General features: G+C 54.4%; 5 protein-coding genes across 5 annotated transcripts; 4 read left to right on the top strand and 1 right to left on the bottom strand.

The window, feature by feature from the left end:
• Positions 1 to 1,886: 1,886 nt before the first annotated feature.
• Positions 1,887 to 3,218, top strand: BO97DRAFT_423011 (uncharacterized protein; the record flags this gene model as incomplete). Its single annotated transcript, XM_025696843.1, has 6 exons — positions 1,887 to 1,906; positions 1,981 to 2,014; positions 2,068 to 2,175; positions 2,236 to 2,433; positions 2,491 to 2,991; positions 3,072 to 3,218. The coding sequence occupies 6 exons, from the start codon at positions 1,887 to 1,889 to the stop codon at positions 3,216 to 3,218; spliced, it is 1,008 nt and encodes a 335-aa protein (XP_025553249.1).
• A 679-nt stretch (positions 3,219 to 3,897) lies between these two features.
• On the top strand, positions 3,898 to 5,481 carry BO97DRAFT_469370 (uncharacterized protein; the record flags this gene model as incomplete). The annotated part of the gene is made up of 3 exons (XM_025699832.1): positions 3,898 to 4,602; positions 4,671 to 5,189; positions 5,456 to 5,481. Exons 1-3 carry the CDS (start codon positions 4,044 to 4,046, stop codon positions 5,479 to 5,481), a joined length of 1,104 nt encoding a protein of 367 aa, XP_025553248.1. The 5' UTR covers positions 3,898 to 4,043.
• An 843-nt stretch (positions 5,482 to 6,324) lies between these two features.
• On the top strand, positions 6,325 to 7,392 carry BO97DRAFT_433219 (uncharacterized protein; the record flags this gene model as incomplete). Its single annotated transcript, XM_025697585.1, has 5 exons — positions 6,325 to 6,436; positions 6,515 to 6,560; positions 6,597 to 6,693; positions 6,743 to 7,204; positions 7,243 to 7,392. The coding sequence occupies 5 exons, from the start codon at positions 6,325 to 6,327 to the stop codon at positions 7,390 to 7,392; spliced, it is 867 nt and encodes a 288-aa protein (XP_025553247.1).
• Positions 7,393 to 7,456: 64 nt separating this feature from the next.
• Positions 7,457 to 9,288, bottom strand: BO97DRAFT_476852 (putative MFS quinate transporter; the record flags this gene model as incomplete). The annotated part of the gene is made up of 4 exons (XM_025700510.1): positions 7,457 to 8,536; positions 8,588 to 8,716; positions 8,765 to 8,954; positions 9,014 to 9,288. The coding sequence occupies 4 exons, from the start codon at positions 9,286 to 9,288 to the stop codon at positions 7,457 to 7,459; spliced, it is 1,674 nt and encodes a 557-aa protein (XP_025553246.1).
• Positions 9,289 to 10,457: 1,169 nt separating this feature from the next.
• Positions 10,458 to 12,569, top strand: BO97DRAFT_387447 (MFS transporter; the record flags this gene model as incomplete). Its single annotated transcript, XM_025693596.1, has 4 exons — positions 10,458 to 10,799; positions 10,857 to 11,222; positions 11,272 to 12,225; positions 12,299 to 12,569. The coding sequence occupies 4 exons, from the start codon at positions 10,458 to 10,460 to the stop codon at positions 12,350 to 12,352; spliced, it is 1,716 nt and encodes a 571-aa protein (XP_025553245.1). The 3' UTR covers positions 12,353 to 12,569.
• Positions 12,570 to 12,663: the final 94 nt, after the last annotated feature.

Genomic DNA, 12,663 nt, shown 5'->3' with positions numbered 1-12,663 from the left:
GCTTGTCGGTCTCGACGACGAAGTCCGTGGCCGAGGATGGATCATTCGCGGGTGCGGAGGAGTGCTGCGTCTGCGCCGAGGGGAGGGCGGACACGATTGATCGGAGCCCTTGGTGCCCCACGAAACGTCATGCCAATTGCAGAATGCATATACCACGAGCACGTTGATCGACAAGGGCATGCACAGGAAGTAGGCCTACGATGAGGTAATCATGTGCCACGGACCCGCATACCCCATGCTGGCCAGCACGTAAATGCCGTACGTTGAAACCAGCGCGATAAGCAACAGCCCGCTCGTCGAAATGAAGAACGAGGACAGGAAGCTTCCTGCGCCGTGGTCGACGTCAATGTCCACGCTGCCTCCGGCGAAGGCCTGAGCCACAAGGTAGAAGGAGAGAACCAGGATGTATAGTTGCGTTTACATGGCTGGGCGAAGATTGTAGCCATTGCGGAGGGTGAATTCGTCGGGGTGGCAGGTTGCTGCCGTATCTGGTTTGATACGTCAGTATTGCTCCATGTTGCTAGCCTTATCTCCTTGACTTATATGAATAGTGTTCCGACAAGGCTTACATCGTAGGTGAGTGAACTCCTCGGGTGAGATACTGGCATCGTTAGGATACTGAGGCTCGATCGCATTCTGAATCGCACTCGGAACGGGATAATTGACGCTAAGCACCGTCTCTTTGACCAGGTTGATTTTGCAGGTCGGGTACCGTCGCAGGCGACTGGCTCCGATTGTTTGGCGCTGCTGCCAACGGGATGAGAAAGAGGTTTCCGGTGCATTGCTCGGCGATGGCGAGACAACAGGGGCGGAGTGTTCTCTCTCTCGACTCGGTTCGTCTGTGTCTTTCCCAAAGGGATTCCCAGTGACGTCGTCTCTGTGTTGCTCGACCATACTATAACCGCCAGGATGTATCGTGGACGAAGTGCTGGCCGCCAACTTGTAGGGTGGGGGGCAGTCGGAGTCCGCGGAATTGGCCAGCCCATGGTCTCCATGTTCTCTATAATCTCGTTCATCCGCGGAATAGGTACTGGATGAGCCAGCTCTTCCTGATCTCGGGTAGAGGGCGAGGGGATAGTTGTGCTCTGGGAAGTGGTCCATAATCTCTTCAGCAACACTTGCTGCCGAAGCGTGAGTCGATATCGGAAATGGGGTATGAACAAGCAGCGGGTTGAGTGAGAATTTTGCTGTAGAGAAATCAGATTGAGAACAGGGCAATCGCGACTATGCTCAATTCCGAAGTCTCAGTTGTGCCCAGAGCCCAGGTATGTACAGCGCCTTCTGATCAGCATCCTCCCTCCCTGGACCTTTCCGCAAAGTATGGAATCATGATTGAATGTTAGGGCTTGGTTTGATGATCCATCCGGTCCGAGGCCATTCATTGGTGATACCAGGCCCCTCTCTTATGCCGAACCAGTCAATTCCATATCGAAGGTTTGCTGGGCACCCACTCTTATGCCGGGGCGACAAAACCATGCGAGTGGTTACGGATGTCTATATTCAAGCTTGGCGCTACACTCTCGTTGACTATCTTCGACTAGTCTGAAACCCCACCCCCAAGAGTGTGCCTCGGGCTTCTTGCCACCTGTGAGAAACGGGTAAGATTGGACATGCCAAGACGAGTTGCTTTTGCCCACATTTATGCTCCGGGCGCACATATGGTAATGGAGGTCAGACTCGATAAATCCCCGATAACTCGTGTGGGAGGGTATTCTTCCATGTTCACAAGTCAAAGTTGCTCTCGCCTGCCGCCATTCTATACCCTCAGCAACTACTGTGGTGGATTCATTCTCCATGGCGTATCTTCTGAGTCACATTCTACTGGCCCCTCCCATGACGCCCTCCCTATCTTAAACTTGAGAAGAGCAAGCCAATCTATACAAACCATGATCATATTACGGGCCACGTGATTCTAGAGCCCCAGGCTTGCATCAATCTTTCCCGGATTACAGTCACTCTGTCGGGACACTCCATCTGTAGGTTTGAGGCCTCTGGCCATAGCGAGTCGCTTCAGGTGAGTCGCGGCAATGTCTTGCAATCCTGACCAGCATATTGATTCTGTGCTAGCTTATCAAAAAGAAACAGCAAGTGTTTCCTCAATATGGGGAGTTCAGTGCCGGCTCTAAGCCATTGATCTTGGGATCCAAACGATACGCCTTTCCCTTCCGTGTCTCGGTATTTTTTCCGCTCAGCCCTTGTCTCCGGAAGATGTGCACCGGCTGACTAGCTTCCTAGTTCCCTCATGATCCTGAATCCTTCGGAGGGCACTCAAATAGATCTTGGGAGAGCAAGTCCCAGACAGAATCACCTGCCACCAGCAGACTGGGACAACTTCCACCCTCGACTGGGAATTCATCCAGCAGCACTGAGATAGTTTATACGCTCAACGCAGGCGTTGTAGTGGGCAATGTGTTTAAACAGTCAATCCAGCAGGTCCGTCACGACAGACCCCAATCAAGCAAGAGCATGATCCGCTGACACCCTGAACAGTCTCGCCGAGTCTTCTTCTACCCGACAATCAGTCCCCAGCCACCTCCACCATCCATGGCCTTCCGCCGTGCAGTGGTCTTTCCCTGCAATGGCGCATCAAGCCCAGCTACCGCCTACCAGGTTACGATCGAGCTGAGTCAAGGATCACAACTGAGCCTAGGCCAAAGCCTTCTGATCAGTATACAGGTCACCTGGGCCGGTCCCGCAGACCACGACCTTCTTCTCAACGATTACCAAGCAATGCTGATCCAAGGAACCGTCACACGAGTGAGGGATCTGACCCAAATGCAGCGCATCTCTCGGATTCTCCGAACCCTGAGTAATCTGCATCAGAGGATATTCCTCGCCGATACACCGGCTGGGAGCACAGTGCATGTGTCAGACAATTTATGGGGTGGTCAATCTTTGTCGGGAAATCTCGTTTCGAGCTTCGAGACCTCTCGAATCCACCGCCGTTATAAGCTTGAGGTACGATTGGGCTCCAATAGTGGTCCGGAGAAGGTAGGCCTGCCCCACCTCGGCATGGCATGTCTATGCTTGGGGGTATTACAGGTTGCCATGCTCATCTAACGCTTGCTCAGGTACACACACGCATTCTTGAAGTCCAATACCCTGTTTCTATCGTGGCGATAGCCTCCGCGCCGCTTCCGCTCACCAGTCCGCCGGTCCGAGAAAGGCGGGAGGAGTCCTTGCGCGAGGGTGTGCATTGGAAGAATATGAAGCAATAAGTGGAAAGTTACAGTGACATAGCTAAACCTTTCAGGGACTCTTCATGGCCGCCTGCCCCTCTCGATCCATTCTATCATACTCTGCTCGTCTTCTCAAAAGCAAGAGGTGCAACATCTGTACTTGTAAAGACCCCTTAGATCACTTGGAGGCAATCACCAAGAAAATCGAGATCGATGAAATTGATCTGTCGAGCCCTTACTGGCAGGGTCTCAGAGCATATATGAAAGCTCTCTACACCAAGAGAAGACAGCCCCTGGAAGAACTACCAAGCCCCGGAGCTAACCTCCTACAGGGCCCAAGCCAATAGAACAGAATCATAGTTTGGAACGTAATTTTACAAGCTGGTCCATGTGGAGCCAGCTCTCTCGGCGCTTTCGTCCCAACCGGGACCCGCGGGTTCCCTCTCCAGAAAATTAGACGACGTTGAACCCATAAGCCGACTTCGGAAGGTTCCGCACCCTCCAGTTCGTGAATAGGGGGTCAACTTATGACATTGGGACAAATGAGGGCTCGGCCGTCTATTTTTGGTGGGGACAAGAGCCCGCCAAGCCCGCACGTGGTGGCGCTGCCTATTGCGGGGCGGAACCTGGGTTGGCGGAACCCTAACTGCAGGGTCAGTCTTAAAAAGGCCAGCAGCCAGGGTCGGATGCATACATTGTTGTTTCGTGCTACTGGGTCGCATGCTCAATGCATTGGTGCATTCTTTTCTATCTAGCTGGTTCATGAACTAGAGGTCGTGTTTTCGCTCCTTCAGCTTCCATCCCATGCCTCTACAGCTGCCACTCGCTTGACCAACTTCGAACATTCTTTATATTAGCCACACCATGCGCAACAGCTTCAGCCTTTTTCTCCTCACGCTGGCAGCAGGACCAGCATGGGCAGCCATCGCCACCCCGCCGTCCTGCAGCGCCACCCAGCTCTGCCCGGAGGAATACCCCTGCTGCATCGGCGGCACCTGCGGCACAGGCACCTACTGCCTAGGCGGCTGCGAGCCGCTGCTCTCGTACTCGCTAAACGCCTGCACCCCGAAGCCCGTCGGCCACAATCAGACCTACACCTGGCCAAACCTCAACCGCACGATCGCCAACGGCAAGTACCTGGGCAACGCGTCCGCCGCAGATTGGGAAACCAGCGGCACGCCCAAGCTCTCAGACGGGCACGTCATCCTGACCATGCCCAAGGACACAGGCGGCAGCCTGCTGTCCAGCACGCAGTACATCTGGTACGGGAAGGTGGGCGCGGACATCAAGAGCAGCCGGGGGGCAGGGGTAGTGACGGCGTTCATCCTGATGTCGGACGTGAAGGACGAGATCGATTTCGAGTGGGTGGGCTCTGAGCTGGGGGAAGTGCAGACGAATTTCTATTTCCAGGGCGTGACCAACTGTATTTTCTTCCCCCTTCTCCCCCTCCACATCCACTTAAAATAGAGTACCGATACTGACATGGACAAGACACCAACGGCGGCAAAACCCCCATCCCAGACGGAAACAGCTACACAACCTGGCACCGCTACGAAATCGACTGGACGCCGTCCGCCATTCACTGGTCCGTCGACGGCACGGTTGTTCGCACCCTGCTTAAAGCCTCAACCTGGAACGCCACCGCGAAGCGCTACGAGTACCCGCAGACGCCCTCCAGGCTACAAATCTCCCTGTGGCCGGGTGGTCGCGCCGGCGCCGCCCAGGGGACCATCGACTGGGCCGGCGGGAATGTCGATTGGGACTCTACCGATATTCGCGAGCAGGGGTACTACGCCGCTGAGTTTGCCAATATCACTGTGCAGAGCTATGCGCCGCCGGAGGGTTCCGGGTCTGGAAACCGGTCGTATGTGTATGTTGATCGGGAGGGGTTGGAGGGCTCGGTAAAGATTACAGATAAGGGGATTGTCTTGGCGGATTTGGGGAGGACGGGGTTGAATACCGGGGTTGATGAGGGTTCTGAGTCGGGGGCGCAAGGGGGTGAAGGGGGTGGTGCGTCGGCGACGGCGGCCGCGGCGCAGGTCACTGGGACTGGAACGGGATCTGTGTTCGCGCAGAAGGCGGCTACTAATCTGGCGGCGCCGGTGGTGGAGGGCTCGTGGAGGGGGTTGGGGCTGGTCGTGTTTCTCGTTGTGCTTGTGCTTGGGTGAGGTGTATGGAGATGTGGGCGTCTCTGTAGGTCTCATGTGTACAGTACTATAAGAGGATTATTTTGTCAGCGGGGGTATAGACGATACTACCGCTCTGAATGCATATAGGTAAGATGGTGAACAAGGTGTATTAAATTTCCTTTTTTTATATGTAATTTTGGATATTCCCGAACAGGACTCCTGAGATTGAGATCAGAATGGAGGCTTAAGAGGTGAATAGTGCCTTCGAGGGTTCAGGCAGCAAAGTCTTTTCCTGGAGGTCGACGAGACGTCAAACAGGCATACTGGTCGAAAAATGACCCTGGGGTCGGTTCTCGAGTCGGCCCACGCTCGGGCAAGTCGGATCTCTGGAGAACGAACCTCAGCAGGAAATTTCTAGACTGTGGGAGCTACTAAACTACTAAGCCATTCAGCAACTAAGTATGTGCAAAAAGCAGAAAGGGGGGCAGACTGATCGAGCCTAAGGCTACTTACTATACTAAGCGCTAGTGCTGACTGCGAAGCACGTACTGAGCCTGACGAGGTCTTGGCCAAGAGTGACGGTGGAATGAAACCAGCTGCGTTGATCGACGGGGATTTGGATTGAGAGACGATGCTACCAAATGCGATGTGGAATTGTGATTTCGAACACTGCAACAAACCTTCCGTCCGTAAGGACGGAGATTGCATTATCTGCAACCGCCATCTCTGCGCTACCCACCTCGACCAGCATTATCACAAGTGTCCGAGATGGGAGGTAAGCTAGATTGTAGCAATATCAGAGAACTGGACCACTGACACCCCTTCGTTGCAAGAACGCCGAATCGTATGAACCTGCGGCTCAAGAAGCTGAACGCAAAGAAGTCACCAACCTTTTGAACAAAATCGACGTTGCTGCACTTCTTGCCCGGGCCAGCCACCTGCGTGGGGGTGTATCTTGCTTCCTATCCAAGGAACTCCAGTAGGATCGATCGACGTAGTCTTCGGTCATGGGAGGCATGAATTATCACATCGAAATCCAGTTTCAGGATGGAGTTGTCTGGCTTGCACGTATCCGAAGGTCCAATGCAACCTCTCCACCCCCGGACCTACAACGATACATCATGCGCAGTGAGGTCGCCACCCTGCAATTCTTGAGCAGGACAAAGGTCCCTGCTCCGACAGTCTTCGATTGAAGTCTGAAACCAGGCCCTGTCGGGGTGGAATATATTCTCATGGAGAAGATGCCTGGGAAGTCTCTGCGTTGGTCGCTTGCGACCAAGGTGTAAAGGAATAAAGTCATGAGTCAATTGGCAGATATTTTTATTGAACTGCAGACACGCCCCTTCGCTCTGATGGGCTCGTTGGACCAACCAGGAACTGATCATGTCGGGCCCTTTTGCACGGGAGTCACTGACTGACTATCTGGACTCACAGATGCGACCCATTGGGCTCTTTACCACCCGAAAGGATTTTCTGGTGGCATGCATCCAACTGACGCTCGATCTCATTATCGAGGGGGAATGCTATGCCACGCGGCCAATCGACGCTTTTTTGACCCATCGCTCACTCCTGGACTATATTCCAAAGGTCTGCTCCCGCCCTGACTTTGACGACGGGCGCTTCTACTTGAAACATGCCGATGATAAAGGAGATCACATCCTCGTTGACGATGATTACATTGTTACTGGAATAGTCGACTGGGAATGGGCGCATACTGATTCCAACTCAGTGGCTTTCAATTCCCCCGTCTTCCTGCTTCCCGTGGCTGACTTCTACGACGGAGTAATCGAGCCTGGTGAGGATGAATGGGAGTTCGCGCGATTACTGGAAGATAAAGGACAGTCCGACCTCGCGGAGATAGTAAGACAGGGAAGGATTGTTCATCTGTTTAACTTTGTTGTGGATATGATCTCGCTGATTTGGATGGTTTCGAGGGACTTTTTCAAGGGCTGCGCAGGGCGTTGGAGGCGGATGGGGAGTTGGAATGGGAGGCTTGGAGGGAGAAAGCCATGGATGGTTACAAGGACAATGAGCAGTTGACGAAGCTGATACTCCGACAAAGCGGCTCTTCTTCTAGTGACTAACCAGAATAGCTAGATCAATAAGAAGAATCTACTCCCTATGCACCTTATCAACCCAACCACAGGCTCAAACCCTCGCCGAAGCATCCGCGCGCTCCTCATGCGTCACCGTCCCAAACTGCTCCTCCGCCTGCTCGTGCTTTTCATCCACCGCATAGTCCCTCTGCTCCGCATCGCGATTGCCATACCGCCCAATCTTGTACCACGGCAACTCGAACAACCGATCCATACTCTCGAGACTGCGACCCGCCGTCTCGGGCACGCTGAACCACACCCACAGCCCCCCGAGCACGGTCACCGCCGCAAAGAACCAGAACGTGCCCTTGGGCGTGATGCCGCCGTCGCCCGTGCTGAGCAGCATGTTCGGCACCGCGCGCGAGTTCCCGTATTGGTTGACGAAGTGTAGCGTCATGGCCGCCGAGGTGGCCAGCGCGCGGATGCGGAGCGGGAACAGCTCGGCGGTCAGCAGATATTGCATCGAGTTCCAGCCCAGCGCCCAGCCCACACCCGAGATATAGATCATGGCGATGGCGCCGCGACTGATGCCCTTCTTGGACTCGGGGAGGACGAAAGAGTCGTCGATGCCCATCTTCGGCACGTCTGTTAGGAAGGCGGCGATGTAGATCATCGCGATGCCTTGCAGCGTGATTCCTAGGAGCAGGGCGCGTTTGCGGCCAATCACGTCGACCAGGAAGAGCGCGCAGATGATGGCCGCCGCGAGCTTGACGATACCGAACACGGCGGTCACAAGGAGAGACTCGTTGGAGCCGGTGATGCCGAGGAGTTTGAAGAGGTCGGGCGCGTAGAGCGTGATCGAGCCGGCGCCGGACCATTGTGATAGAAGCTGCGCCATCGCGGCGAGGTAGAGACGGTAGAGGTTGCTAGGGATCAGGAAAGCTTCTTTGATGATCCCGAACCATCCGGCGCCCATCGTGGCTTCGAGCTCCGCTTGGTGGGCTTGCTGGATGGCGGTGATCTCTCGCACGACATACTCGTGGTCTTGAGGGAGGTTACGGATGCGCGAGAGGTTACGCAGAGCTTGTTCCGGCTTGCCTTTCTTGATGAGGAATCGCGGGGACTCGTACTGGAGGAAGGAGAGAATGATGATCAGGCCAGCGAAGATGATGTGTAAGCTCGTGGGAATTTCCTGGTGGTCTGTTAGCGAGGTCGTGGCCAGGCACATAGTGGTAGCACTCACCCATCGCTTATGTGTGTTGTCTCCGAGGTTGACTTGGCAGCCGTAGTTGGTAAAGTAGGCGAGGACAATTCCGAGATAGACGAAACCGGTGAAGACACAGGTACACAAGCCTCGGATAGATGCAGGCGCCTTTGAAGGGTTAGTCAAGTTCACAATCAATACCTGCAAGACACTCACAATTTCTGCCAGATAGACGGGACCGACGACGACCGTCTGCCCTACGCCCAATCCGGCCACGAAGCGCCCTGCGTAGATCGCTCCCAGATTGCCGTTGGCTCCCATGAAGATCGCAATGCCTATGATCCAAAGAACACACAGCTGACGAGTTGCCCAGATACGGCCAATGCGGTCACAAACAACAAAGGCGCTGTTGAGGTTCATGAAGTATGAGCGATAGGTGCACTTTGGCTGGGCTAGGAGACTTACAAGAGAGCACCACCGACCGAGCCAATTTGCACCATGGCCGATACATTAGCTTTGATGTTGGTCTGCTCCACCGCGCTATACGAGCTGTAATGGATGGTTCGTTTGAAATCTTGAGAGTTGAAAGCACCCGAGATCAACCCCTCGTCCACACCGCGAGCAGCGCCCATCAGGCCGAAAGAGAGGACGGCAAACCATAATTTCCAGTTGAAGATCTCCTTGGGGTCGCCGAGGTTCCTCAGACGGAAAATGTTGACTGGTTTCTTGGAGCCAGCCATTGTGGCGCAGCTGTCTCACAGTGCTGGGTAGGAACGAATTAAACCAGCTGCAGGACCGTTGAGAGGGAAAGGTGTGATTCAAACACAGCTGAAGTGCGTCACGCTTAGGTTTATATAGGGACCATAGGGCGGATGAACTCCGAGCGGCCTGTAAAACACCAACAACGATAGCGTGGGGGGCGTCAGAAAGGACCAAAAGTTTGTGAACGAGGAGAGCGAATCATGTCGAGCGTGTGACCAGAACGGCTTTCTCATTGAGTGGTCTAGAGGAGGAAATGCAGGTTGCCGTGCATGGAAACTGGAATGTCCCCTGTGGACAGTCCGAGTTTTCACGGCGAGCTTATCAATGGAATCACCGGCCGGCTGTGTCTGACTGGCCAACGCACAATCCCCCGCGTTGTCGTGGAGGGACGGTAGGCCGACTGCAAGGACATTTCCCCGGAAATGGAGAAGACTGATGCCTCAACAGGCGGGGAACTCGCGTGAATAGACTTGGCTGGGAGAAGTTCGGTCAACTTCCGCGTAAGATTTCCGAGCAAATGGGTAGATAGAAGGGCACAAACCTGGGGAATTCTCCGTTGACCGGGGAAATTATGGGGTAAAGCGTGGGACTGGGGGGTAGCGGGTCATGAGAGCTGGAATGCAACCATCTTCCCTTGGAAATGTCAGCTCATGGTGGGCGATCAGCAGCTTATTGCTCTTTTTAGGGTTAGTGGAGTGGCCCGCTTATCACAAGGCGCGGCTGAGATCCGGGAGGAACAAACAGACGGACAGGCAGACCGGCACATGCCAAGTACCGAAGATCGGGGGCAGTAAGAGATAGACTCGATTCAAAAAGCTTTGCATAACATGTGAAGTGTAAAGAAGAGATGATGGATGGATTGGGAAAAGTTTATCAGCAGGCTGGAGAGTGATACAAACCAGACAAACCAAGCAAAGTGGAGTTGTCAAACCGTCGCAACTTCTTCATCGCTACATCATCCCCCCAATTACATCATTCTTCTGCTGCACAATCCGGCCTTTTTCACCGGTCCATGACTCGTTCTCCGACTCCCAGACCGGTATCATCGTCATGAACTCGGGTTCTACTATAAAAAGGCCCCGACCAAAGGGTCCTGGTGGGACGATCTTCAGGGTCTTCATACCATCGTGATCGTCCTTCTAGCGCAATGGCGGCTACTCTCCTGCAAGACTCCGTCTTTGGCCATGCAATCCGCATCCTCACTAGAAACCGATGTTTTCGGTATGCCGAAGAGAGAGACTCCTCACTATGGAAACGATATATCAGCTTGGAGAAGTCCGGCCAGATGGCGCACGGGGGTCGAGTAGACTCGGCCATCAAAGTCCCTGACGAAGACCACCACTCGCCCCGCGAACACATGTCGAGAATCCCCTCAACGGCCTGGGAACACAGAGGTCACAATTTCCAAGGCTTGACGGGCGTACGAATCAATCCCGAGAAAGGCAAAGACGTCAATGTCATCGACTGGTGGGACGACAACGACCAAGAGGTGCGTGTGTATCCATCTACATGCATATTGCACACATGCCAACCTAATCCTGTCTAGAACCCCCAGAATTGGCCGCTGTGGAAAAAGGTCTTCGTTACCTTGGAGATTTGCCTCCTGACCTTCAGTGTCTATATTGGAAGTTCCATCTTCACCCCGGGAATTGTGACCGTCACCAAAGAATTCCAGATCAGTCAGGTGGTCGCGACGCTGGGATTGACGCTCTTCGTGGCGGGATACGGACTGGGCCCGTTGATCTGGTCGCCCATGAGCGAAATCCCCCAGGTTGGACGTAACCCCGTCTACATCGCGACCCTGATCATCTTTGTCTGCCTGCAGGTGCCGACGGCGCTCGCCAAAAACCTGGGCACATTGCTGGCGTTCCGGTTCCTGACGGGCTTCTTCGGCTCTCCCGCCTTGGCCACCGTACGTTTCTTCCTCTCCAATCTCGTCGTCGCCCACTAACCCGCACCAGGGCGGCGCAACCATCTCCGACATGTTCCGACCCGCCAAACGCGCCTACGCCATCGGCATCTGGGGCATCAGCGCGGTCTGCGGGCCCGTCATCGGGCCGTTGGTGGGCGGCTTCGCAGCGCAAGCCAAAGGCTGGACCTGGACAATCTGGGAGCTGATGTGGCTGTCGGGGTTCTCGCTGGTGCTGCTAATCTTCCTGCTGCCCGAGACCTCATCAGCCAACATCCTGTACCGGCGGGCGCGACGGCTCCGCAAACTCACAGGACGAGAAAACCTGAAGAGCGAGCCGGAGATTGAAAGCGAGGGTCTGATGGGCCGCGAGCTGGTTATGATCACGCTGGTGCGCCCGTTGACGCTCAACTTCCTCGAACCAATGGTCTTCCTGCTCAATCTCTACATCGCGCTCATCTACGGGCTCCTGTACGTGTGGTTCGAGTCCTTCTCGATCGTCTTCGAGGGGATCTACGGCTTCAACCTGGGCCAAGAAGGGCTAGCCTTCATCGGCATCCTGACGGGCGCCGTCCTCACCATCCCGCCCTACTACTGGTGGATGTACAAGTACCTGGAGCCCAAGTTCGACGAGAACGGCAACGTCGCCCCGGAAGCCCGCCTCCCGCCCGCCATCGTCGGCGGCTGCTGCATCCCCATCTGCCTCTTCTGGTTCGGCTGGAGCGCCCGCCCAGATATCCACTGGATCATGCCCATCGTCGGCTCTGGCTTCTTCTCCATCGGCGCCTTCCTCCTCTTCAATCCCGTGCTGAACTACCTCCCCGACGCTTACCCGACTTACGCGGCGTCCGTGTTGGCCGGTAACGATCTCTTCCGCTCGGCGTTCGGCGCCGGATTCCCGTTGTTCGCTTCGGCGATGTATAAGAATCTCGGTGTTAATTGGGCGAGTTCCACGTTGGCGTTCTTGTCTATCGTGTTTATCCCGATTCCGTGGGTGTTGATGAAGGTGAGTTCTTATTCTATTTCCCTTCGGGGTTTGTGGTTGGAAGGGTTGATGCTGACTTTTGTGCTTCGGATAGTATGGGGAGACGTTGAGGAAGAAGCACAGTCGGTATGCGAGGAAGGATATCTAGATATAGATTTTGGGAGTAAAGTAAGGGCGTTGAAGGGTGATGAAAGGATAGAGAAGGTGCTGTGCTGTACTTCTTGGGAGGCGTACACGGGCTGAAGACATACACGACTCACGAAGTGAAAACGTACACGATTCAAAAGACGAAGACATACACGATTCAAAAGATTTTGATAGATCATCATTAATATATAGCGAATGTACCATATACGGCTTACAGGGTATACCATGGGCTTCTAGCACGTAGATCGACCATGGGTTCAACCTGAGACGTCAACATCTTACCGTGATTAAATTAGATTCAAACAAAGACTA

Source organism: Aspergillus homomorphus (genome assembly GCF_003184865.1).
Source record: "Aspergillus homomorphus CBS 101889 unplaced genomic scaffold BO97scaffold_10, whole genome shotgun sequence".
Lineage (NCBI taxonomy): Eukaryota > Fungi > Ascomycota > Eurotiomycetes > Eurotiales > Aspergillaceae > Aspergillus > Aspergillus homomorphus.
Note: the sequence above shows the minus strand (reverse complement) of the source record. Positions and strands in the feature narration are given on the sequence as shown.